This window comes from Amia ocellicauda, chromosome 1, assembly GCF_036373705.1.
Source record: "Amia ocellicauda isolate fAmiCal2 chromosome 1, fAmiCal2.hap1, whole genome shotgun sequence".
In the NCBI taxonomy this organism is placed as follows: domain Eukaryota; kingdom Metazoa; phylum Chordata; class Actinopteri; order Amiiformes; family Amiidae; genus Amia; species Amia ocellicauda.
This window is the reverse complement of record NC_089850.1, coordinates 14,480,787-14,506,727: the sequence shown is the minus strand read 5'-3', so window position 1 is coordinate 14,506,727 and position 25,941 is coordinate 14,480,787. Positions and strand designations below refer to the sequence as shown.

Here is a 25,941-nt window from a genome sequence, read left to right as displayed (position 1 = left end):
GAAATACACGTGAAGAGCATCCACATGGGTGCCCAAGGAAGAGGATGAGAATGACTAAAATTAAGTAGTCTCAATTTTCTACTACACAGACAGAAGCAAATAATACTCATACCTCAATTTTTTTGATTACCTAAATGGATCGTAATTTATTTGATATGTTAAGTTTGGTTTGAAATTGATCATTTTGTGATTACATATTTTTTTATTCTACTTCAACTATAACACAACCATTATGCACATAATCATTTTGTTCCATGTGGAACAATTTCAACAGTGAAGTGTCTAGTATAAAAACAGACAAATTGTATTACAACTGTATTAAAAACATATTTGCAACATCTTTATAAAGTCTCAGAATTATTTCAAGTCTCTAATAAAAAAACAGTCTAAAAAAAAGTCTATAATAAAAACACGTCTTTCATAAACTTTCACAGAACAAAACAGTGTCTTTAGTACATTCAACTCGGTTAAAACAAAATATTTTCAAAGGTTTAGATTTAAAACAAAAACATTTAAAGCCATTTACTGACAATAATAAATAATAATAATAATAAAAACATGTAAACCATTTACTAGGGCTGCACAATTTGGGGAAAATGTCATATTGCGATTATGGAGGTCAATATTGCGATTGCGATATAATAAACAAATGGTATCATGAGTCAACTTGCTTGGTTATCAAGGAAAATGCACACACAGATTACTGATAATGCTGAAATGTGTATTTCTCAACTCAAAAATACAAACTAGCAACAACAACAACTAGAAATGCACAGTGTTTTCAAATTAAAATATTTTTACAAAATTAAAGAACAATAACATCTTTGCATTACTGCAAACTTGTTATTTTCTCCGTAGCAATAGTACATCTAAATAAAATAAATAGAACAATAAATAAGAACATACAAATTTTCATGAAAATAAGATTGTCCAAACAAACAGGGACATTTAAGCAGGATGTAACATAATTTGTATAAACTCTTTTAAAAAGGAAACTGGACATAAAAGTGTGGTTCACTCAATCAAACCACTACAACTGTTATTGTTTTTTTTTGGGTTTTTTTAATGACCAACTGGTACTCCCAAATTCTCTTTCTAAAAAGTTCTACTTATCACTTGAGAGGTACTTTTCCAAAAAAACAAGCATATCCACCTTGTCTGGTTTCAGACAGGAGCAATGATTCGATACATTACCACTAGTGCTAAAAGCTCTCTCTGATGCAGAGCTTGTTGCTTGTATGCACAGATATTTATGTGCTAGTTTGCATAGCCTAGGGAAGTTTATTTTGTGAAACTTCCACCATTTCAGTGGATCTTCTCCATGGTCTACACATGGCATGTAAATGTAAACGTTGAGTTCAGCAGCCACTGCTTCTCTAAACTGTACCATGGGATCAAATGTGGTTGACAGTGATGCTGTTGGTGTTGTGTGTCTGGTTTCCTTGAAGAAACTGGCCAGAGTTTTCTTCTTGCCTTTAGCAGCAGGTGGATTTTTCACATCCAGGCCAATCTTATCCATCGCTGCAGTGCTTTGGGCTACAGGCTGCTGCTGCTGAATTTCCTGAAACAAATAAAAAATGCACATGTTTTAGAAATCTGTTATATGGAATTCTTACCAGTTAAGTAAACACTGTGGTTTCACTCACTATCAACTAGTGATGTGCATTCAGACTCTTTTCAATGAGCTGGCTCGTTCGGCTCAGCTCACCAAAAAGCCGGCTCTTTTGGCTCCCAAACAGCTCTTTAAATAAAAAATGTCAAACAGTTTGCGATAGTTTGACTATGATTGGTGTTAAAACAATTTTAATTCGATTATTAAATGAAATCATACTCTACCTTAACCACAGTGTATTTTAAAATGCATTGGTTTGTTATGAAAAAGAATGCTATTAAACATTGACCCTTAAACAGTCGTCCTAAAACCTGCCCGGTGGCACTAGGTGACGCCCGGAGATCAAAGACAATAACTTTATTTTGATTTAAGTTCAGTTGGCGAGAACAAAACATGCTTAAGGGGGGAGATCAGCAGACACTATCAAGGACTTCTGTGATGCGCTGATAGGGCTGACCTGACCCACTATCCCGGGACATTGTGAGGCAGAACGGGATTTAAAATTAGCTGCTAAATTGAAATAAATAAATGTGTTAATTATCTCTACACCTTTGTATAAGCGAGAGCAATTTAATTCCCGCTACTTATGTCGGGGAAGGTTAGAAAACCCAGTTGCTCTTAAAATCTCTCCCTGGAGTGGGTACCTCTAAATCGGAGCTGGTCCGGTGTACTATTTGTGTAGTCCGTTTTACAGGATTTTTTATCTTCGAGACCGTCTCCGATCCCACATTTGTGATATAAAAAAATAACAAAAATGAAAACACGGCAGCGACCTGTACAAATCTTCTCCTATTTCCCCAAACCCAACAAAACGGTGAAGTGGCCCGACTCCATCTCTTAACAGACCTCAACAATTTCAAGCCTGATCACAGTCTTAGAAAAAAAAACTTTCTTTGCTGAAGAGATTTGGACTTCTCTTTTCCAAGTTAAACCATTTTCACGCCTTTTTCTGTCCTAACTATTCGTATTCACTGCGCAGTTGTACCTCTTGTCATCCTATATCAGTGTATATAGCCTGTGTGGAATATCTGTTTACCAATCACCAACACAAAGATAAACACATCACGTTCACACAATGTCACCCTTACATTAAAGAAAATACAAATACAATAAATGTCCTGAGCAAAATAAAGTGTCTTAGCAGATATAGTTACATGTCTGTTGCTCCTGGCGCTCCAGCGACGGGGTTGAGAAACTCCAGAACAACCGCCGAGACCGCGACGTGCTTCCTCTTCCTCTCGGCAGAAACAGCGACCAGATCCTGGCACACCTTCAGTCTCCAGTCCCTTCTGCACCGAGATACAAACAGTTTTTTCCTTTTTTATTTGATCGAAAAAAGAAATGGGCTAATTGAGCCACAGGCTGTTTCTCGAAAACGTATTCTAGAAAATATATATATTTATGTATAGTACCATCTACAACAGCCAAAAAAACTTTTCCATGAACTGTGCCTCTTTACATATACACAAAAGAAACATTTCGGTTTTCTATACTTGTCTTTCGAGTAGGCAAGAGTCACTGCTCCCTTATCAAACCCGCGCACACAATCCCGTGCGAGGTTAATATGCAGATATAGCGATTGAACATCTTCAATAACACTAATTAGAGAATACATAAATAAAAACATATAAACACCATATTTTAAGTAAGGGGATTATTTTAGCCCCATTACATTTGATAAAATGAATCCGATTCCAGACAATGTGAAACGGGGTGGCCAGGGGGTCCAGTTCTTATTCTTGGGGTGGCACAGCTGAGCGAATCTGCAATCCAGCTTCATCATGGGCAAAGTAGTTCATTATTAATAATCATCATAATAATTAATTTGTTAAAATGCTGACAATAGGTAGAAACCACATAGCTGTGCTGTAGTTGAATTATGATTAGTCTTTGTATTGATGTCACGGGTGGTCTTGTGACGGTCTCGGACACAAGGAATTGCGGTAATAACAGGTTTATTGATTACACACACACGCCGGGAAGTCTGCGTGATTACTTAACATATAACATATCTACTAAAATAATGCTTTATTTTCCCGGTCAAGATAATAGCAGCAAGTTAATGTGCAAAGACAGAATACGGTTATTAATCAGTATCCTGGCTCGTGTAAGAAAAAAAGGGATAAAACAATCAAACAAGCAGTGCAAAGTATTTTTAAAAAACAAACCCACAATTATAATATAAAGGAAATCACAAATTACATTTAAGTACAGTGTAAATCCCTGCTAACACACAATGTTGCCATAACGTTGTGGCTAACGTAATTTCCAACGTTGTATGTTTGCTGGGATGTGACTGCTTTGTATTGTAAATCACCTTGATATGTCCTTGATCGTGTCTGCTCATCTCCTGGATTAATCATGTTTTGCTGTCGCCAACTGGACTTAAATAAAAATAAAGTTATTGTCTTTGATCTCCGTGCGCTTACAGGCAGGTTTTAAGACGACCCCATTTAAAGTATAAAGTATAAACTTTAAAATGTATATAAACCAAGTGCATATAAATTTAACAATTCAAAACGAATACAATCTGAACAACATAATAATAGAATATTGCAGCAGAATATTAGAGCCAACTAGTATGGAATGCCGTTTGAGTAAATATTAAATACATAATTAAATAAGGCTATGAAATAAATAAATAAATAAATAAATGAGGCAATGAATATATAAATATATAAGTAAATATAAAAATAAATATATAAATGAGTCAATATATAAATAAATAGTATTTTTTTTTAATTATGTTTTTCATAATGGCACATTTCAGTATTTCATGGCACTATTTCATAATGGCACATTTCAGTATTTCATGGCACTATTTCATAATGGCACATTTCAGTATTTCATGGCACTATTTCGTAATGGCACATTTCAGTATTTCATGGCACTATTTCATAATGGCACATTTCAGTATTTCATGGCACTATTTCATAATGGCACATTTCAGTATTTCATGGCACTATTTCATAATGGCACATTTCAGTATTTCATGGCACTATTTCATAATGGCACATTTCAGTATTTCATGGCACTATTTCATAATGGCACATTTCAGTATTTCATGGCACTATTTCATAATGGCACATTTCAGTATTTCATGGCACTATTTCATAATGGCACATTTCAGTATTTCATGGCACTATTTCGTAATGGCACATTTCAGTATTTCATGGCACTTTTATTTCATAATGGCACATTTCAGTATTTCATGGCACTATTTCATAATGGCACATTTCAGTATTTCATGGCACTATTTCATAATGGCACATTTCAGTATTTCATGGCACTTTTATTTCATAATGGCACATTTCAGTATTTCATGGCACTATTTCATAATGGCACATTTCAGTATTTCATGGCACTATTTCATAATGGCACATTTCAGTATTTCATGGCACTATTTCGTAATGGCACATTTCAGTATTTCATGGCACTATTTCGTAATGGCACATTTCAGTATTTCATGGCACTATTTCATAATGGCACATTTCAGTATTTCATGGCACTATTTCATAATGGCACATTTCAGTATTTCATGGCACTATTTCATAATGGCACATTTCAGTATTTCATGGCACTATTTCATAATGGCACATTTCAGTATTTCATGGCACTTTTATTTCATAATGGCACATTTCAGTATTTCATGGCACTATTTCATAATGGCACATTTCAGTATTTCATGGCACTATTTCATAATGGCACATTTCAGTATTTCATGGCACTATTTCATAATGGCACATTTCAGTATTTCATGGCACTTTTATTTCATAATGGCACATTTCAGTATTTCATGGCACTATTTCATAATGGCACATTTCAGTATTTCATGGCACTATTTCATAATGGCACATTTCCATTTGGTATATTCAAATGAATGGGCGTGGTTTCTCACAGATTCAGACCAAAGCAGCAGCACATCGAGTCTGTATCGCTGCTGTGCGGACAACACGGAGGACAGCGGAGGCTCGACACGCCCTGCTGTTCTTAGCGCATCAAAATGATCAACAGTTTATCGGCGGATACTATTTTGGCCCCTATTGAAGGCTTTTTTGAAATACTCTGGCGGATAAGTGCTCTGGTGGCAAAAACACTTATAATACAGGTAAACGCCTAAGAGGGCCAGTAAATACAATTAAACATGACTGACATTAAACACTCATGCAATCTGGTGTAGCAATATGATATACAGAGAGATGGGAGAAACGGAGCATGAGTGGCATATTTTCCACCAGAAAATCGATACGACAGGAGACAGGTGGAAAGCAAAGTTTTTCAGCAGTTAAAGTAGCTAAAACGATAATGTCAAAGTCTTTACACATAAACTTGATCAGTCCACAATACATAGTATATACTACTCCCTTGATAACATCTATCTAATTACGTTTTCTTCAGTTATTATTTTCATAATGTATGTTTCAGTAGTTTCACAACACCGATTAGCGTTGGGGCGGGGGATGCGATTTGATTTGGGCTGATTCTCTTGGCTCCGGGAGTGATGGAGTGGAGGCACTGCGCAGGCGCGGGGCAGGATCCCGGTGTGACGTGAGCAGCATCTGCTGGCAACACAACGCAACCTGCGCTTTGGGAGTCGAAGAGGGATGAACGACGGCGAATGCGCATTAAAATAAAAGTATAAGGATTAAGTTGCTTTTTAACCATAATTTGCGGTGCCCGGTACATATCTACTTATTCTGTTTAGTTATATTTTTATTCCATTATATATGCAATATATAAATATAGGGGAAAATACACGTTTTCACTGCTGGCTGGTGTATTTGTGCAATTCCAGAAAAAAATAAGGATTGTAACTCAGACAATGGGGGGTGAAATGCCATGTACAGACCCAAATTGAATAGCTCAAGGGGTTAGATGTATCAGATTGTTGCTGGGCATCTAGTGGTGCCTGGGCAAAATGGTAAAAACTGACTTTTTGACTGTAAAATAAGTAAATTATTGTAATATGAAATTAAATACATTTCTCCACAGTACTGGGGAGAGGAATAAACAAAAAACAAAGGCAGCTGCTGACACTTATACATCTTCATTATCTAATGCATATTATGGTCCATGACTTTTTATTATTATTATTAATTATTATTATTATTATTATTATTATTATTATTATTATTATTATTATTATTATTATTATTTTATTTTTATTTTAATTTTTTTTCTTGGCAGACGCCCTTATCCAGGGCGACTTACAACATAAGTGCAAAAATACAGTAAGTACAAGGCATCAATCATTACAAATTCAATTTAACTAAAACATAGCAATTCAAAATAATACATTTTACAAATTCCAATTTACAATTTACACAAGTACAGTAAGTGAGGTCCTACATCCTGGACGGTGAAAGCAAAGTGCTGTCAAGATGTAGGGTCACAGTCAGGGGTTATGGGAAAGGGAGCAAGGAGGAAAACAATCAAGAACGCAAGAAGCATCATAAAAACTGTGAAGTGCTATCTAGCAGGGATAAAAGGACTATTATTACAAGTACTGTAAGAAAAGATGCGTCTTGAGTAAGCGCCGGAATGAGGTCAAGGACTCTGCTGTTTTGACTTCAGTGAGCAGGTCGTTCCACCATTTAGGGGCCAGGGATGAGAAGGAGTGGCTCTGGAGGAAGGAGAGTGGAGAGGAGGTAGAGTTATATTTCTGGCACTGGAGGAGCGCAGTGGTCTGGAGGGGATGTATGGAGAGACGAGTGACTGAAGGTAGCTTGGTGCAGTGTGGTCGAGACAGCGGTAGGTGAGGGTCAAAGTCTTGAACTGAATCGTGCCCCTATCGGGAGCCAGTGAAGGGAGCGGAGCAGTGGAGTAGCGTGTGCGAATCGTGGCAGAGAGAATACCAGACGAGCCGCAGAGTTCTGGATGAGCTGGAGCGGCGGGTAGTAGATGCAGGCAGGCCGGCCAGGAGGGAGTTGCAGTAGTCCAGGCGGGAGAGGACCAGTGACTGGACGAGCAGCTGAGTCGAGTAGTCGGTGAGGAAGGGACGGATCCGGTGTATGTTGCTCAGGAAGAATCTGCAGGTGCGTGTCAGCGTGGTGATGTGCTGGGTGTAGGAGAGCGCAGGATCGAGGGTGACTCCTAGATTTTTAGTGGAAGAAGAAGGAGAGAGTGTGGTGGATTCCAAGGGGATCGAGATGGGGAGGTGAGGAAGAGTGGGGGAAAAAGGGGAGATCCGATTTGGAGTTCGTGAGCTCACTGTGACCTGGTAACTGTGACCTTTTCAACAGGGGGCGCTAAATATCCTCTATGTAAATTAGATAGTCAACTCCACCTAATGTAGATGGGAACATTTGTGTTCCCCAAAACGGTGCATTATGGGATTTGCATGAAGTTTTGGTGTATTTTTTTTTTCCTCTCTACATAATGGAAAACCTGCATCATTTTTTATTCCAGTCTACTCTTTTAAAACCAATTGCATTTTTAACACGATGCACCTGGATCGTATTAGAGCAGCCCTTCTCACAGATGGGAGAAAAGCGGGAGTTTAATCTCGTTTAAACACAGAATCTTTGTTGGCTGTGAAGACCCCGCACTCCGCCATTTCTCAGAAAACAGGATCAGTAAAGAGCAATATGGTAAGGCATTTTCATTTACTTCTTTTGTGTTTTCCAGAAAAATCATGAATAAACCAGAGATCATAGACTAAAGCAACTGCAACCGAAATATGCACTATTTACTAGTCACTGTAGCTGTGACAGTTTTCTTTAAGAAACACTAGACATTTCGCACTACATGCAACCGCAGCACCCGGACAATGCACGGCTGCTATGATACAGCTGTGTGAGGAAAAATAACGACTGTGTAGCGTTATGTTGGGTGTATTTTGATAAGAGCATTTTAGCTCTGAGCTGAAGAACTGATCTAAAGAAGACCTCTCCTCCCCAAAGTTATCAGATTTCCTTAACTCATCAGCTGTGAACTGGTTTACATCAAAGTGACAGTCTTGGGAGGATGGCACAGAGAATAGGCCAGATAGTTTGGAATCCCTGCTGTGAGATGTCTGGGGAAGGGGGCCTGTAGGTAATAAAAACTCTTTGAAATGGACGAGAGCCGAAACCCGACATAGGGCTACGAACCCGGGCCAACCGGCATTTCCAAACGATGACATGGATTGACATCAGTCATAAATCAAGCCCCCCTCCAATAGGACACTGGGGGCTGAAACCAAAATCCAATCTCACAAACTCAAGAACCAATCATCTATTGATCTGACAGGCGTATAAAGGGTAGTGCACGGCATCTATCTTTCTCTCTCACCTGAATCAGTAACTCGCTGCCACAGCTCAACCTGTAGCTCTGTTGCCCAAACCGGAACCAGAAACCAACCAAGTCTTTGCCGGCAACAGAAGAGTTAAACTGGGAGAAGGAGATTGAGCCGTACAAAGAATTATTTTAAAGGACTTTATTAAATAAAGAACTTTAGAAACTGTGCATGCCCGCCTGTGCCCACCTGATCAGTGGAGTTTTACAGCTGGACAATTAACTAAGTTGACTGAAAACGAAAGTGTCAGTCATTTAAACAGGGCCCTGCTTTCCTCAAAGACTTTGTCTTCAAGTAACTCCGGTGGAAACCCTGCTTACAAAGAAGATTTTGTGCACAAACTTGGAGCCTTCAAACCAGTGGAAAATCTGTTTAGAAAAGACTCTACATTCGCGAAACCCCAACTTCCAGGTGCATCGACTGAGTGGAAGTTCTTGGACAAAGCCGAACCGGACTGCCTTTGTTCCAACCACACGGACCTCGTGCCGTGTGCTGTTATCTGAGCCCGAAGCCAGAGAGGCCTCTCTGTGACGAAGTTCAGATAAGTTTAACAGTTTGGAGTTCATGATTCATGACATTTGAGAAATCAATTAGAAATGTTAATCTGTGATTCATAACTCTAGAATGTGTAATATCATTTAGTTTTCTTAAATATTAATGTGTGTTGCATTAAACTGTTTTGTTGATAATTTTAGAAATAAAATCTGTCAACTCCGAGAAATATCTTCTCATTCCTGTTTAACTGTTTAGTCTGAAATTGACACAAGTTAATAGACATTAGATTATTGGTGGCCCTGCCTATCCTTAATCATTGAATAATAATCAGTTAAGGGAAATTGTGGTAACAAGTAATGATAGGATCTTTCTCGGCACCTAAACGTGAATGAGACTGATATATATATAACGAGAAGTTACCTGACATAAATACTAAACTGCGTAGTTATTTAATGTCTGACTAATAATACTAACGAGAGACTCACCTTCGTCTTACTAACTGGTATTGTAGTCAATGTGTTTATAACCTTTTTTGTTTAACGATTTGTGTTATCATATGCGATCCCATGGTCTTTGATTTGGTCACGGAAGTGATTTGTCTTTGATTTGTTGATCTAGAGTTGAATTTTAATTAGTTTTTCCCTTTTGTATAATTAGTGTAGTGCTACATTTAGTCTTTGTTTTGAATAAATTTGACAATTTATATCTTTGGAATTGGTGTCTGCGTCCAATTATTACAGAAATTGAGCTCTACAAGATTCCAGGATTCGTGATAAGGTGATACTATAAATTCACTTCTTTAATTGAAATTTATAAGTGTACCTTACACTACAGTAGCATGGTAAAATAATAAAGTACAAAATACTCATTCCATTTAGACAGACAGACAGTGAGATACACATATATTTAAAGGTAATCCATATATAAACAATTTAGATGAATAGGTCGTGTTTAAGAATGAGATTGTCTAAATGATCAGGACTGAACATTTCTAAGCAGATATAATCCATAGAAAAGAAGAAAAATGCAATACATCAAAGTGTTTTTTTTTTTTACTTAATGTACATCACTATAGAGTGAGAAAGTATAGGACTGTTTTAAATAATAATTTAAAAAAAACACTCTGAGTACTGGGTTCGTAGGCCTGCTACATAAACTAGATCTCCTGGGCTCTGTCGTGGGGGTGACAGTGTGCTCAGTTTAGGTATTCAACTTATTGATAATGATTAAGGTTTAATTAAAAAAATAGACAGTTCTTTGTCTTTGGTTAAATCCCTCTCACTTTGTAAGTCATTTACTAGTAAGTCAAATTGAGATTTTAAAAGTTGGTACATGTGAGACAGATCCAAGAAGGTTTAATTCAGACTGTAGGTTGTTTATGTACATGGCTACATTACTTTTGCTAGCCTAGTATACTACTATATACCAATGCTTTATTGTCCTTCAGGCTAAATCATTCTGTATACAAAACAATGGTGATTGCCATATTCTGAGTAAAGTACTTAAACTAGTGCTAATCAAGGTCTGAAACCAATCCATAGAGAACAAGGTGAAATCTGGTTAATGGCAAAGCACAGCCATAAACTGTCAACATAATCAAGCCCAGGTAGAAATATAGATGTCTAATTATTTTGAGCACTCATCTTACATTTCATAAAGAAAAGCATTTCATTCTAAGCAATTGTTAGGTGTATACTATGTATTCCAGTTATTTCACTGTAATGACAGATATGAGAAGTTCTTTAGCACACTCACAGAAAACCATTTCTTTCTAAACAGTTACTAGATCTATTTCTAATAGCAAGAGTGCTTAAAATTATTAATTCAATTATATATCTTTGTTCCCCCTTTTGCTTATTGCTCTCATAAAATAACATTTTATTAAAGCAATAACAGGGAATCCTAAATATACAACATATCTTAAAGTACAAGGCATCTGAAAGCTGTGTCTCAATGCATTTGATGCTGAGGATTAATTCAACTGAAAATGGTCAAAACAGTGGCTTTTTACTGAATGTTAGATTTGACAGTGTCCTCTCTTAAGGACCTGTTGCCTGGTGGTGTTGCTGCTTTGGGTGTGTCCAGTGCCATTTCAGATAAGAGAGGCTCTGTAGGACAAGCAGGACAGAGACCCGTCTCACACACACTCTGCCTGCCTGCATCTCCATTTCCCCTCTTCACCACTCACAGCTGAACTATACTCTGAATCTTACACAGAGCGCTCAGCTTCTGACGCTGATGGCAACACGGGGCCTGGCTCCGAGCCTGAGGAAAGCCAGGAGGTAATTCAAAATTATTTCATTTCTATACTGTGAAATGTCAGATTGAAAGTGGTTTCTGTTCTTAATGTTTGTATTGTTTACGTATTTCATGTATTTTTGTACAATTTTATGTTGATGAGTCCTACATCAACATGAATGTGAATTTCAATGTGAAGAGCACGTGTCATGCTCTGTAATGCAAGGGAGCAATGAGGGGCTGTAGTGTAGAGACACTTATAAGAGGTTGCAGATTTAACACTTTTTAATGAACTACTCATTTGTTCTATTTTAATAGAATATGAAATGTAGTAGAAAGTTGTATCAGATCAGACCACTGGACAGAAACACCCACCAAGACTGAGTTTTCATGTTTCTGCCTTTGTGTTACAAGTCACCTACAAACTGTTGACAGAGTGGATGAGGGTCTACAGCAGAGGTTCCCCATCCTGAGGTTGTGACAAAGTCAGGGTGAGTTTTGTTTAATATGTCTTTGAATTATTATTATTATTATTATTATTATTATTATTATTATTATTATTATTTGTTATTTTTATATATTATTTTGTAATTACAAATATGATAAAATTATGTTTAACACCTTAAATAAAAAGTATAAACCACATTAATGTACATAGTAATACAATGTTTATGATACAAAAACATGCCTTAGCATTTTAGGGGTTGGAGGCAAATTTGACAATGTTTAAATGGAGAAAGGTTTTGAAGCCCTGGCCTACAGAGTCATTTTAAACCAAAGTGCACAGCATTTTCTAAGCCCTGCTACCCGCTGTCAATGCAGTTGTTAGCTCTGTATTAGACAAGTGTCTAAAAGCTGCATGAATAGATTAATAGATTAATAATGTGCTACTTGTAAACCTTTAAGTTTACATCATATTTTTTGTAAGTGTTGGAATATGTTGAGGGTGAGCCTATCTGTTTCTGTGTCTGTAAAATAAACCATTTTACAAAACTTAAGAGTTTTTCATGATTTATCAGGGTTTCAGGTTTTAGTAAAATGCAGTCTTTGGTCATATAAATACAACGTTGTGCCTATTTCTGTCTGCTGTGGCTGTTTCCTGAAGACTGATTGCATTGGTCACTGTAGTTTGCAGATGACTCCTAGATCTGAACAAGAAGTCATATCAATCATTTTATGAAATTTAAAATTTGCAGTAAAATACAATTTTTGGTTATCATATCCTTGCAATGTGGTCCCTATTTCTGTGTTTTGTTTGTGTTACATGCTTGCAGTTGTCACCATGTATTTGTAGGTTTGAAAAATAAGGTATTTCCAAAGGAATAGAAAGTTTATAGTGTTTCTCACTTTATTTACAATAGATACGTGATGACCTTTGTTGCAAGAATCGGGTATAACTCTGAAAGAAGAACATTAATTCAAGCAAACAGTGAAAGACTTAATTGAATATATATGGAATAGGTTGGAAATGATATGGAATGACCAGAGGCGATTCTAGGGTATGTGGGGGCCCCAGGCAAAATAATTCCTGACGGTGATTATATTTTCTCCCGTGAGAGCGGGGGGAGGTGGCGGAGTTTTTCCCATTTGGGGGCCCCCGACCAGCCCGGGGCCCCAGGCAATTGCCTAGGATGCCTACCCCCTTGCGACGCCCCTGGGAATGACATTACTCAGTACAGGTCAGTGTTTCTTTCTGTCCAATGTTGGTGTTGTGAACCAGAAATTAATGATTACAATTCTGTAATATCTGTACACAATTTTTTGGTGTCTTTTGGTGTCTACTTCTGACTATGCCCCATGTTGTAAAATGCTTGTTTGTCACAAAAACAAAAACTTTTAAAACTTTATTGTTTTTTATTGTCTCTTTTTAATTTAATTTATTTTATTTTGCTAACACCGTATCAACCCAAACCTACTCATAAAACATATAACCTAACACAAATAATAATAAGTTTAACCTCTTAAACATTACACACACACCAACAGGGTGAGGTAGTGGCGACCTGTTGTCAAGATGATCTGTGCCCTTACCAAAATGTCTGTCACCCTAACAAGATGGCTACCGCCTTACCAAGATGGCTGGCATCTTAAGAAGATGGCTACCCGCCTTACCAAAATGGCTGTCACCCTAACAAGATGGCTACTGCCTTACCAAGATGGCTGTCATCCTGACAAGATGGCTGTCATCCTAACAAGATGGCTGACTAGAGAGGGTCAAAGGGTAAACCCAGGGGATGGTGGGAAGGAGAGGGTTCTAGTTCAAAGGGCCACCAGGGGTAAGGCGGGACTTCCAGTCCATGAGGCATCTGGGTAAGGCGGGACTTCTGGCTGACACTTTGACATGAAGTCACATTTACACTACTGTTGTGCACTCGGCTCAGGATGAGCTCCTCTCACCCCCGCCACTGTGCCGCTTGCGGCCAGCGCACCTTGCCGGCCTGGAGTGGGGAAGTCTTATGCCCCGTCTGTCTGGGCACCGACAGCTAGCGTAATTTGGCCGCGACTTCCAGGTCATCACCGTGATGCACCAGGGTGCAAGGGTGTCAGGGCGATCCCTGGCAGCCATTGTGGCGGCACACCATCAGCTTTGGCTGTCCCAGGCACAGCAGGTCCCTGAGGTGGACAGGACTCGCCTCATGGACTCCCCTATTTCACCGGGCTTCACTTTTGGCCCCTCTGTGGAGGAGATGATCACACGCACCCTCCAGGAGAGGGAGCAGTCCCTACAGCTGTCCCAGGTGTACCCTGTTGCACCTCAAGCCCAGAAACGCAGGCCGTCTACTGCAGCTCACTGTCGGGGAGGACCCCAACCGTGGCTCCCAGGCCACAGTCCAGGCCACAGGCCGGACCACGTCACAGCCCCGCCCACCTGCTGATCTCCGCCAGCGTCTCAATGGCAGGCAGGCGCCCCCCCCAGGCTCGCTGCCCTGGCCCCTGGCGGCCCATGGCAGGTCATGGTAGGAGGGGACCCGGCCCAACTCCACCCCCTCCACCACCCGAGCCCCAGCCCTGGGGCATCCCAGCAGCCTCTGGCCCTCCCTTACACCCCCCGGGTGCTCCAAATTATATCAGTTGGCTACTCCCTACAGTTTCAGGCACGCGAGTGAGGGACCTGTTGCAGTGTGCGGCGCTTCTCGTTGAAATCACCGCTATCCTGGAGAAGCGAGCAATCTGCGAAGTGCCCCTGCCAGGGCAGCACGAGGGATTTTATTCCCCATACTTCCATGTACCCAAGAAAGATGGTGGTTTCCACCCCATCTTGGATCTGAGGTTACCGGACCACCACCTCAAGGTGTTACGCTCAACCTGCGCACCATGTCCAGGCCATCAAGCCCGGTGACTGGTTCACCACGGTGGATCTGAAAGATGCTTACTTTCACATCCCCATTGCGCAGGCGCACAGGAAGTTTCTCTGCTTCACCTTCGAGGGCCGAGCATTCGAGTTTTCTGTTCTCCCCTTCGGCCTGTCGCTAGCCCCACGCACTTTTTCCAAGTGCATGGACGTCGTGTTAGCCCCCTTGCGTTGTCAGGGGGTCCGCGTCCTCAACTATCTACATGACTGGCTGGTTTGTTCTCACTCGAGGGAGCAGGTTCAGGAACACCCAAACCTGATATTAGGCCGCCTCTCCGAATTGGGTCTTCGGGTCAATCGAGAGAAGAGCCGCCTGACGCCAACTCAGCAGGCACAGTTCCTTGGACTGCGCCTCGATTCCGTTGCCATGCTCGCCACACTGATGCCAGAGAGAGTTGCCTCAGTACACACATGTCTCTCCCTCTTCCGACTAAGAGCTTGTGTCAGGGTGTCCCTTTGCCAGAGGTTGCTGGGCCTCCTAGCGGCTGCATCACAGACCCTCCCCCTCGGCGTCCTCCAGTTGAGGCCGCTGCAGTGATGGTTCAGGTCTCTCAGGATGCATCCTTGCCGCGATCGATCATGCCAGGTCACAGTTACTCTGGCGTGCTGGAAGGCGCTCCATTGGTGGCGGAGCCCTCACAGTTTAATCCTCGGTGTGCCCCTGGGGCCAGTCTACCACCGAGCAGTTATGACGACAGACGCTTCCAAGCAGGGTTGTGGAGCAGTCTGTGATGGACGTGGAGTCCGAGGCAGGTGGACGGAGCCAGCATGGGCCTTCCATATCAACGTCCTGGAGGGTACAGCTATTGTACCTTTAAGCAAGGTACTTTACCTAGATTGCTCCAGTATATACCTCGCTGTATAAATGGATACAAATGTAAAACTAATGTGATATGCTGTAACAATTGTAACAAGTCACCCTGGGTGAGGGTGTCTGTTAAGAAACTAGGTAATAATATTAAAGCAATAATGTACAAGAGGCCATCAGTTATACTGTATATTGACATTTCTTGGTGTGTTTTGGGGCTTTATCTAAATAGGAAATTACAATATCACAGCTAACACAGTGTTATCACAATAATTCAGAATGTTTCTGTATGGTTGGGGTTTGGTTGTGGCAGGCAGTATTGTTGCAAAATTGATCCAAATTGGTCATTTGATTTTCCACGTTGAAGCAACATTACTAAAACATAGGTGATTTAAAAAAAAAAAAATGTTTTAAGGATATTTGTTTGAAATGTGTCAGGAAGTTATGTGTCCAGCACACAGCCTAGTGAAACAGAAAACAAATAACATGATAAAATGGTTTCAGTTTAATTCTTAGTATCACATTAATACAGTTCCGGCTGACTCACTGCAGTTCACACAGACACAGCAGCGATCTGTGTGGAGCTGAGTCTTGTTTTTCATGCAACAATTTCAAATCAAAAGAAGAAAAGTGCAGACAAGCAAGCCAGGACTCCAGTCAATCAAGAGGGGCCAAGTAGGTACATTGTTCTGTCATGTAAATATGTAAGCTTTCAATGGTTGAGAAGCAATACAAGCGTAGAATGCAGGACTATAGAACAGAAATGATGTGAAAGTGAAAGTTTTTCAGCATTCTCACCCCTCTGAGGTGTTTTGTTGTCTACATTGAGACATATGTAATAGATTTCGAGCAACCCTTTTTAACCACCATAAATGTATCATATACTTTGGAGTTAGATATGAAATGTTAATGTTAATCTAAATCTGTATAGAAATGGGAATGTACTATTATTCTTTAAATACTTGAAGAATTAAAATCTGTAAATCAATCTTAAAAAAATAAATAAACAGAAAGTGAAAAAGTTAACAATTGACTGGTAGTTTAGAAACACATTAGGAAAAATCAGGCTTTAATAAATAATGTACCTGTTTGACCTACACCAGGACAGGCGACGAAGAATACCACTAAAGCACCCAGATGATACAAATTACTCCTTTAATAGGCCAACTGCATTCAAGTGGGGTGTAAGAATATGACATCTTGTGTTGGTGTTGCTGATGTTAATTTCTCTAATTTCTTTCTGTTTAAGGTTTAAGCCAAAAGTTTAATGCAGCCAAAAGGTAATATGACAACTTTTTATTTGTATTCCCAAGTGCTAAAAAGTGCTTATTCTTTTTGACAGTTAGTGGCACTTTACATGTTAACTCAAAGAGTTAACTCAAACTATACAACTATGTTTTCTTTATATTGTGACCTTTCACACTGCAAGCACAGCTCCCTAGGCAGGACACAGTGGAGGTAGACACCAGAGCGAAGGCAACAGTGGCTGGGTTTATTTTTTTATTTGTCTTTTTTTAATGACAAATGCTGGGGAGGGTTTACAAAAAAAAATAAAAAGAAATAATAAAATAAAAGAACTGGTCCCAAGTTATATCCAGTCTCTCCACACACCAAAAATAAATACAAAAATCAAACACTGTTCCAAAATATAAGTCTGCAGCCCTGGTTGCTTCTCCTCTCTCCCTTCCCAAACAAACGAACACTACACTTAAATGGTCTAGCAGAGGGGGAAGAGAATCAATTACATTGGCTGCAGGTGCTGTCTGAGTCCCACCCTTGATGACCCACACCTGGAGCCAATCTCCCAGTTCTCTCCTAATTAAGGAAGGCTGATTCCAGGGTGAGTGCTTGCCCTGGTCTCTTCCAGCCCTCCCCATAAGCTCCCCCTAGTGGAGGATCTGTGAGCTGGCTCACAATATATTTCTACTTACTTCTATTAGAGCTCTATACATTCAGCCACTTTACTGGAAAGCAGAAGCCCCTCTCTGTCAGTAGTGGGTTGGTTGTGGGACATGGCGTGTGCTGTTCAAGTCTTTATGAATTGATGATATGTATTGGATTTGATTGTACTACAAAGTTGTATCCAGAAAAAATGTAAAAGCTAATCAGGCATCTGCAACACGTGATGTAGAGCTCTACAATATATTTGGAAATGTAGTGGATAGGAAAATAGGAAAAAGGAAATGTTTTCCCGTAGTATTGTATGTATGAAACGCACTTCTGTGATCTGTAGCCATACCAGTAAAATACTCTGCTGAGATTTACTTTCCTGATAGTACAGCACCTGTCTGTTGTTGGTTGAGCACTAGGACCCAATGGCAAAATACTCCATATCAGCTTCCAGAGGGGAAACTGTACTGGGGTAAGTTAGTAGCACAAGTCTAATCTTTCCCTTTTTTGATTTGCAGATTCAGAATCCAGTAGTTCAGCCCTAGGGGGCCACTCTGGTTTGAAATCTCTCATACACCTCCCAAAAAAGAAGAAAAAAGGTACATATTTTCAGTGGCCATGTGCATTAAAACATGTATTTTTAAAAGCAATAGATCAGTAATTTTTACATCAAATCGAGTGTGAGTCGGGTTTCCACAAATGAAGAACAAGCCCAGAGAGGGATCTGTTGCCAGCCGGTATCAATCCCTCAGTTAATGGATCCTCTCGGATCAAGTTCCTTAATCTATGTGGAAGCTTGTTTACCTCACCAAACAAACAAAATACAGTTGAAAACAAAAACAAGTCAAATGAAGGACCCTAATTATATAACTTTATATCTGTGCATCTTTCTTGAAAATAATTTATATCATACCTCAGTGAATCATTCTAATTGTTTATACATGTCATACTTATAATGAAAATCCACACTATATGTACTGGAATACTCCAAGGTGCTGAGAATAGCTTCAGCTTTTTATCTTTGACTTATCCTATAAAATGTTTGAATGAATGTCCCCAATATTTATGTTCCTACACAGTTAAAGTCTATATCAAGATCACTGGAGTTACCCATGATGCTGAGAGTGAGTTTTTAATGGGAATCAGAAAGTATCAGAGGCTTAAACAGTGCAGTATGGTGGAGTGCACAGTGATCCTGGTCTTCTGTCCTGTTGCCTCTCGCATACAGACTGATATTGATGCAGCCATTCAGGATATTCCAGGTGAGTTCATTGTCTTTCATATGCTTGCCTTTCTTGGTATTTGCTGTATAACTGAGAAAAACAACTCAATATACTGTGTTTAAGTAGAGTTTCCTTTCAACAATAATTTATGAGAGGACTGTCTATTTACTGTACAGTCAAAGTGTATATCAACATGCATAACGGTTCAGTTTGTCCATTCAGTGTATTGTGTGATTTAGTGTGAAACAAGACATACCTCCTTGCTTATATTTGCAGACTTGTTTTATGCAGACAGTTATTTAAAGGTGCCTACGTGTTTTTGAATTCATGTAACATATATTTGAATTTCCTTTTATTTTCTCTATTGTTCAGCGCTTCCATTTAAACATGATCATACTACTATATATTCTGTCATTTTGGTAATGGTGAGTAACCAATGTCTTGTTTATATTGTCTTCCTCTCTCTCCACAGCCAATAAGAAGGCCATTCTGGTGGTGATGCACCACACTCAAAACCCAGAGCTCAATATGACTGAGAGCAGCTCTCTGGTGAAGAACAGGGCAAACATAGTGGGAACTGTGGACTGTCTGTTCCATGAGACTGTGGGATTACTGCAGTGTGAAGTCAACACCCAGGCTGTGAAACAGGTCTCTGACATCTTACGAAAACATAATAAGGTAAACGTCTTGCAGAGGATCCTAAAAAACAAATGCTTTTTCTAGGCCAGCCAGGTCTTACAGGCTTTGCTCAAGTGAAACACAGTGCTAGAAATGGTAATTTCCTCTTTGCTCCTTTAAGCTAATCAGCTTTGAATATGTTGCCATAGTCTTCATAGGCATCTGGCATGGAAACCCTCCCCGTTACATTTTCAGACTTCTCTACAGGTGGTGGTGAGGACACTCAGAGTACTTGTAGAATGTTTGTAGTTTGATAGTTCTGCCCAGTGTTTGAGCTGTTTATTCCATGTGAAGCATTGTCTGTTCTTTCTTATCAAAATAAAGTATTAAGTAGTAATAAGTGCATCACTCTGCATTTCAGTACAATTGGTTATGTCTCATAAATAGTTACAATCCTGAATAACAGATGTAGTCAAAGTCTTTCTAAACAAATATCTCCAGTGTTTTATTACATCTTTTTAAACTTTGCAATTAGTGCAGGAATGCATGAGCAGAAGTGATGGAGTCAAATACAAAAGACAAGCCTAGCTCAGACAGTGTTATGTTCTAAAGCCTTCAAATCTAAAAGCTAGAAAATGAAAAAGGTAACCGACAACACCTGATTTGAAATTAAATGTAATATTATAGGCTGTAGTAAATTTACCCAGATGGCCCAGTATAGGACACACAGCGAGGAATAGTACAAGAGCAGCCAGATGATACTTCTTTATAGACCGCCTGCGTTCAAGTGGTGTGTATGACAAGTATGACTAGTGTCACTGTTTCCTGGTGTTGCTGTTGTTAATTTCTCTCGTTTCTCTCTGTTTCAGAAAAAGCCTCCAGAAGGTAATTTGTCACCAATTAATTTGAATTAATTATTACATATTGCTTTGTCTTTAAAAGTTAGGGTCACTTTACATGCAAATGCCAACTTTTGGGGTATAAAATGTTAATTTTAAATGGTTATTTAAACTGACACCTAAGGAACTATGTAAATATGTGCTTTTATATATTATTTCTCCTTTTTATTAAAGTTATATATACTAAATCACTTTACTGGAAAGCAGAAGCCCCTCTCTGTCAGTAGTGGGTTGGTTGTGGGACATGGCGTGTGCTGTTCAAGTCTTTATGAATTGATGATATGTATTGGATTTGATTGTACTACAAAGTTGTATCCAGGAAAAATGTAAAAGCTAATCAGGCATCTGCAACACGTGATGTAGAGCTCTACAATATATTTGGAAATGTAGTGGATAGGAAAATAGGAGAAAGGAAATGTTTTCCCGTAGTATTGTATGTATGAAACGCACTTCTGTGATCTGTAGCCATACCAGTAAAATACTCTGCTGAGATTTACTTTCCTGATAGTACAGCACCTGTCTGTTGTTGGTTGAGCACTAGGACCCAATGGCAAAATACTCCATATCAGCTTCCAGAGGGGAAACTGTACTGGGGTAAGTTAGTAGCACAAGTCTAATCTTTCCCTTTTTTGATTTGCAGATTCAGAATCCAGTAGTTCAGCCCTAGGGGGCCACTCTGGTTTGAAATCTCTCATACACCTCCCAAAAAAGAAGAAAAAAGGTACATATTTTCAGTGGCCATGTGCATTAAAACATGTATTTTTAAAAGCAATAGATCAGTAATTTTTACATCAAATCGAGTGTGAGTCGGGTTTCCACAAATGAAGAACAAGCCCAGAGAGGGATCTGTTGCCAGCCGGTATCAATCCCTCAGTTAATGGATCCTCTCGGATCAAGTTCCTTAATCTATGTGGAAGCTTGTTTACCTCACCAAACAAACAAAATACAGTTGAAAACAAAAACAAGTCAAATGAAGGACCCTAATTATATAACTTTATATCTGTGCATCTTTCTTGAAAATAATTTATATCATACCTCAGTGAATCATTCTAATTGTTTATACATGTCATACTTATAATGAAAATCCACACTATATGTACTGGAATACTCCAAGGTGCTGAGAATAGCTTCAGCTTTTTATCTTTGACTTATCCTATAAAATGTTTGAATGAATGTCCCCAATATTTATGTTCCTACACAGTTAAAGTCTATATCAAGATCACTGGAGTTACCCATGATGCTGAGAGTGAGTTTTTAATGGGAATCAGAAAGTATCAGAGGCTTAAACAGTGCAGTATGGTGGAGTGCACAGTGATCCTGGTCTTCTGTCCTGTTGCCTCTCGCATACAGACTGATATTGATGCAGCCATTCAGGATATTCCAGGTGAGTTCATTGTCTTTCATATGCTTGCCTTTCTTGGTATTTGCTGTATAACTGAGAAAAACAACTCAATATACTGTGTTTAAGTAGAGTTTCCTTTCAACAATAATTTATGAGAGGACTGTCTATTTACTGTACAGTCAAAGTGTATATCAACATGCATAACGGTTCAGTTTGTCCATTCAGTGTATTGTGTGATTTAGTGTGAAACAAGACATACCTCCTTGCTTATATTTGCAGACTTGTTTTATGCAGACAGTTATTTAAAGGTGCCTACGTGTTTTTGAATTCATGTAACATATATTTGAATTTCCTTTTATTTTCTCTATTGTTCGGCGCTTCCATTTAAACATGATCATACTACTATATATTATGTCATTTTGGTAATGGTGAGTAACCAATGTCTTGTTTATATTGTCTTCCTCTCTCTCCACAGCCAATAAGAAGGCCATTCTGGTGGTGATGCACCACACTCAAAACCCAGAGCTCAATATGACTGAGAGCAGCTCTCTGGTGAAGAACAGGGCAAACATAGTGGGAACTGTGGACTGTCTGTTCCATGAGACTGTGGGATTACTGCAGTGTGAAGTCAACACCCAGGCTGTGAAACAGGTCTCTGACATCTTACGAAAACATAATAAGGTAAACGTCTTGCAGAGGATCCTAAAAAACAAATGCTTTTTCTAGGCCAGCCAGGTCTTACAGGCTTTGCTCAAGTGAAACACAGTGCTAGAAATGGTAATTTCCTCTTTGCTCCTTTAAGCTAATCAGCTTTGAATATGTTGCCATAGTCTTCATAGGCATCTGGCATGGAAACCCTCCCCGTTACATTTTCAGACTTCTCTACAGGTGGTGGTGAGGACTCTCAGAGTACTTGTAGAATGTTTGTAGTTTGATAGTTCTGCCCAGTGTTTGAGCTGTTTATTCCATGTGAAGCATTGTCTGTTCTTTCTTATCAAAATAAAGTATTAAGTAGTAATAAGTGCATCACTCTGCATTTCAGTACAATTGGTTATGTCTCATAAATAGTTACAATCCTGAATAACAGATGTAGTCAAAGTCTTTCTAAACAAATATCTCCAGTGTTTTATTACATCTTTTTAAACTTTGCAATTAGTGCAGGAATGCATGAGCAGAAGTGATGGAGTCAAATACAAAAGACAAGCCTAGCTCAGACAGTGTTATGTTCTAAAGCCTTCAAATCTAAAAGCTAGAAAATGAAAAAGGTAACCGACAACACCTGATTTGAAATCAAATGTAATATTATAGGCTGTAGTAAATTTACCCAGATGGCCCAGTATAGGACACACAGCGAGGAATAGTACGAGAGCAGCCAGATGATACTTCTTTATAGACCGCCTGCGTTCAAGTGGTGTGTATGACAAGTATGACTAGTGTCACTGTTTCCTGGTGTTGCTGTTGTTAATTTCTCTCGTTTCTCTCTGTTTCAGAAAAAGCCTCCAGAAGGTAATTTGTCACCATTTAATTTGAATTAATTATTACATATTGCTTTGTCTTTAAAAGTTCGGGTCACTTTACATGCAAATGCCAACTTTTGGGGTATAAAATGTTAATTTTAAATGGTTATTTAAACTGACACCTAAGGAACTATGTAAATATGTGCTTTTATATATTATTTCTCCTTTTTATTAAAGTTATATATACTAAATCACTTTACTGGAAAGCAGAAGCCCCTCTCTGTCAGTAGTGGGTTGGTTGTGGGACGTGGCCTATGCTGGTAGAGGCGGCTGAGTGCAATTTTGGTCCTGGAGAGACCAAATCCAGTTTATAGGTCACCCTAAAGTACCAATTTCTAAACTCTGGCAACACCTTAATTACCCAGGAGGGACACTCCTCACTTATTTAATTCAAGGTTCACTAGTGGTTCTTGAGGGTTGAAGGATATTCAGGTGTTTCTCTCAAATGCTCTCTAAATGTTTACCAAAACACCTGCTGAACTGCAGGGAATGAAATATGTCCAAGTGTTTGTGAATTGGTTATATGTATTGGATTTGATTGTACTACAAAGTTATTTAGAAATAATATCCAGAAACATGGTGAAAGGCAATCCATGTGTCCGCGCCACTAGTAATGTAGAGCTATACAGTACATTTGGAAATATACTGGATAAGAAAATGTAAAGCAGGTGTCTGAATGTGGAGGGCGAAAATTAGAAGACATTTTTCTAATTGTAATGTATGAATGAAACGCAATTCTGTGACCAGTAGCCGTGCCACACACTCCTTTTTTGTTTTGCAGGTTCGGAATCCAACAGTTCAGCCCAAAAGGAAAACTTTGATCAGACACCTAACATATCTGGACTGAAGAAGAAGGAAAAAGGAGTGTAGGAGTGTGTCTAGCGTGGGCCCGGGTTGACCATGGCCCTCCCTGAAATGAGGCTGGCCCCCCCAGTGGCCTCCCCAACAAATTACGACCGAAGATCAAGGGCGCCGCGGTCACCCATGGACGGAGTACCGTCCACCCGCCCCCACCGCTAGCGTGAACGAAACATTGTCAGCACCCCCACTCGGCCACCCCATTAAAAATGTTCTGGAAATGCCACTGCCTCTTTGGACTTTTCCACATTTCATTGTGTTACAACTTGAAATCAGAATGGATTTAATCAGCAGTGTTTGCACTGATCAACACAGAAAATGTCCAAAATATCACAATGAAAAATATAATCTGCAAATTGTTTTTAATTAATTACAAAACAGTAAATACTTGAATGTGCAAGTAATCACCCCATTTGCTATGACACACCTGATTGAGCTGTGGTGAAATTGTCTTTAGAAGTCACATAATTAGTTGAATGGAGTCCACCTCTGTGCAATTAAGGTGTGTCACATGATTTCAGGTTAAATACACATGTCTCTGGGAGGTCCCACAGTTGGTCAGTACAATTTCTAACAAAAACTACAGCTCTGGAATAAATTAAGAGACCACTGCAAAATTATCAGTTTCTCTGGTTTTACTATTTATAGGTAGGGCCTATGTGTTTGGGTAAAATTAACATTTCTGTTTTATTCTATAAACTACTGACAACATTTCTCCCAAATTCCAAATAAAAATATTGTCATGTAGAGCATTTATTTGCAGAAAAAGACAACTGGTCAAAATATCAAAAAAGAATAATGCAAAGAAAATAGTTCATATTCATTTTTAAACAACACAATACTAATGTTTTAACTGAAAAAGAGTTCAGAAATAAATTTTTGGTGGAATAACCCTGATTTTCAATCACAGCTTTCATGCGTCTTGTCATGCTCTCCACCAGTCTTTCAAATTGTTGTTGGGTGACTTTATGCCACTACTGGAGCAAAAATTCAAGCAGCTCGGCTTTGTTTGATGGCTTGTGACCATCCATCTTCCTCTTGATCACATTCCAGAGGTTTTCAATGGGGTTCAGGTCTGGAGATTGGGCTTGCCATGACAGGGTCTTGATCTGGTGGTCCTCCATCCACACTTTGATGGCATGGAGCATTGTCCTGCTGGAAAAAACAATCCTCAGAGTTGGGTAACATTGACAGAACAGAAGCAAGTTTTCTTCCAGGACAACCTTGTACTTGGCTTGATTTATGGGTCATTCAAAGAGACAAAACTGCCCGATTCCAGCCTTGCTGAAGCAACCCCAGATCATCACCGATCCTACACCAAATTTCACAGTGAGTGTGAGACACTGTAGCTTGTAGGCTTCTCCAGGTCTCCATCTCCATTAGACGACCAGGTGTTGGGCAAAGCTGAAAATTGGACTCATCAGAGAAGATGTCCTTACTCCAGTCCTCTACGGTCCAATCCTTATGGTCTGTTGCAAACCTCAGCCTGGCTCTTCTTTGCTTGTCATTGATGAACTTTTCAAAACAATTCCACATGTGTACTGACGGGGAGTTGAAAATGTTTAAATATGCAAAACTGTTAGCCAATCATACCAGTGGGCATTTACTTCAGAGTCTACAATCCGCCACGCCTATTCAAACGGTGTGTTCCGATGTGGGGGGTCAAAACAGCACAGAAAATAGCCTATTACTTTATTACTTTACTAAATTATGATGTTTTTTGATGTAAAAATCTTGATAACATTATAAGTGGACCTCAGAGAACAGAACAAAATTTTAAAAAAAGCAGTTCATGACCCCTTTAAGAAAAAAT

The 25,941-nt window shown here is 39.3% G+C and overlaps 1 protein-coding gene and 1 long non-coding RNA gene across 2 annotated transcripts; one reads left to right on the top strand and one right to left on the bottom strand.

Moving 5' to 3' along the window:
- Nucleotides 1–302: 302 nt before the first annotated feature.
- Nucleotides 303–2,961, bottom strand: LOC136712521 (uncharacterized). The gene is made up of 2 exons (XR_010804845.1): nt 2,767–2,961; nt 303–1,561 (listed from the first exon to the last, which is right to left on the bottom strand). It is a non-coding gene; the product is annotated as an uncharacterized LOC136712521 (long non-coding RNA).
- A 13,353-nt stretch (nt 2,962–16,314) lies between these two features.
- Nucleotides 16,315–25,037, top strand: LOC136713105 (uncharacterized). The gene is made up of 11 exons (XM_066690093.1): nt 16,315–16,456; nt 17,031–17,061; nt 18,190–18,270; nt 18,751–18,933; nt 19,367–19,572; nt 20,382–20,397; nt 21,052–21,132; nt 21,613–21,795; nt 22,229–22,434; nt 23,244–23,259; nt 24,052–25,037. Exons 2-11 carry the CDS (start codon nt 17,049–17,051, stop codon nt 24,138–24,140), a joined length of 1,074 nt encoding a protein of 357 aa, XP_066546190.1. The 5' UTR covers nt 16,315–16,456; nt 17,031–17,048; the 3' UTR covers nt 24,141–25,037.
- The last annotated feature ends 904 nt before the right edge of the window (nt 25,038–25,941 follow it).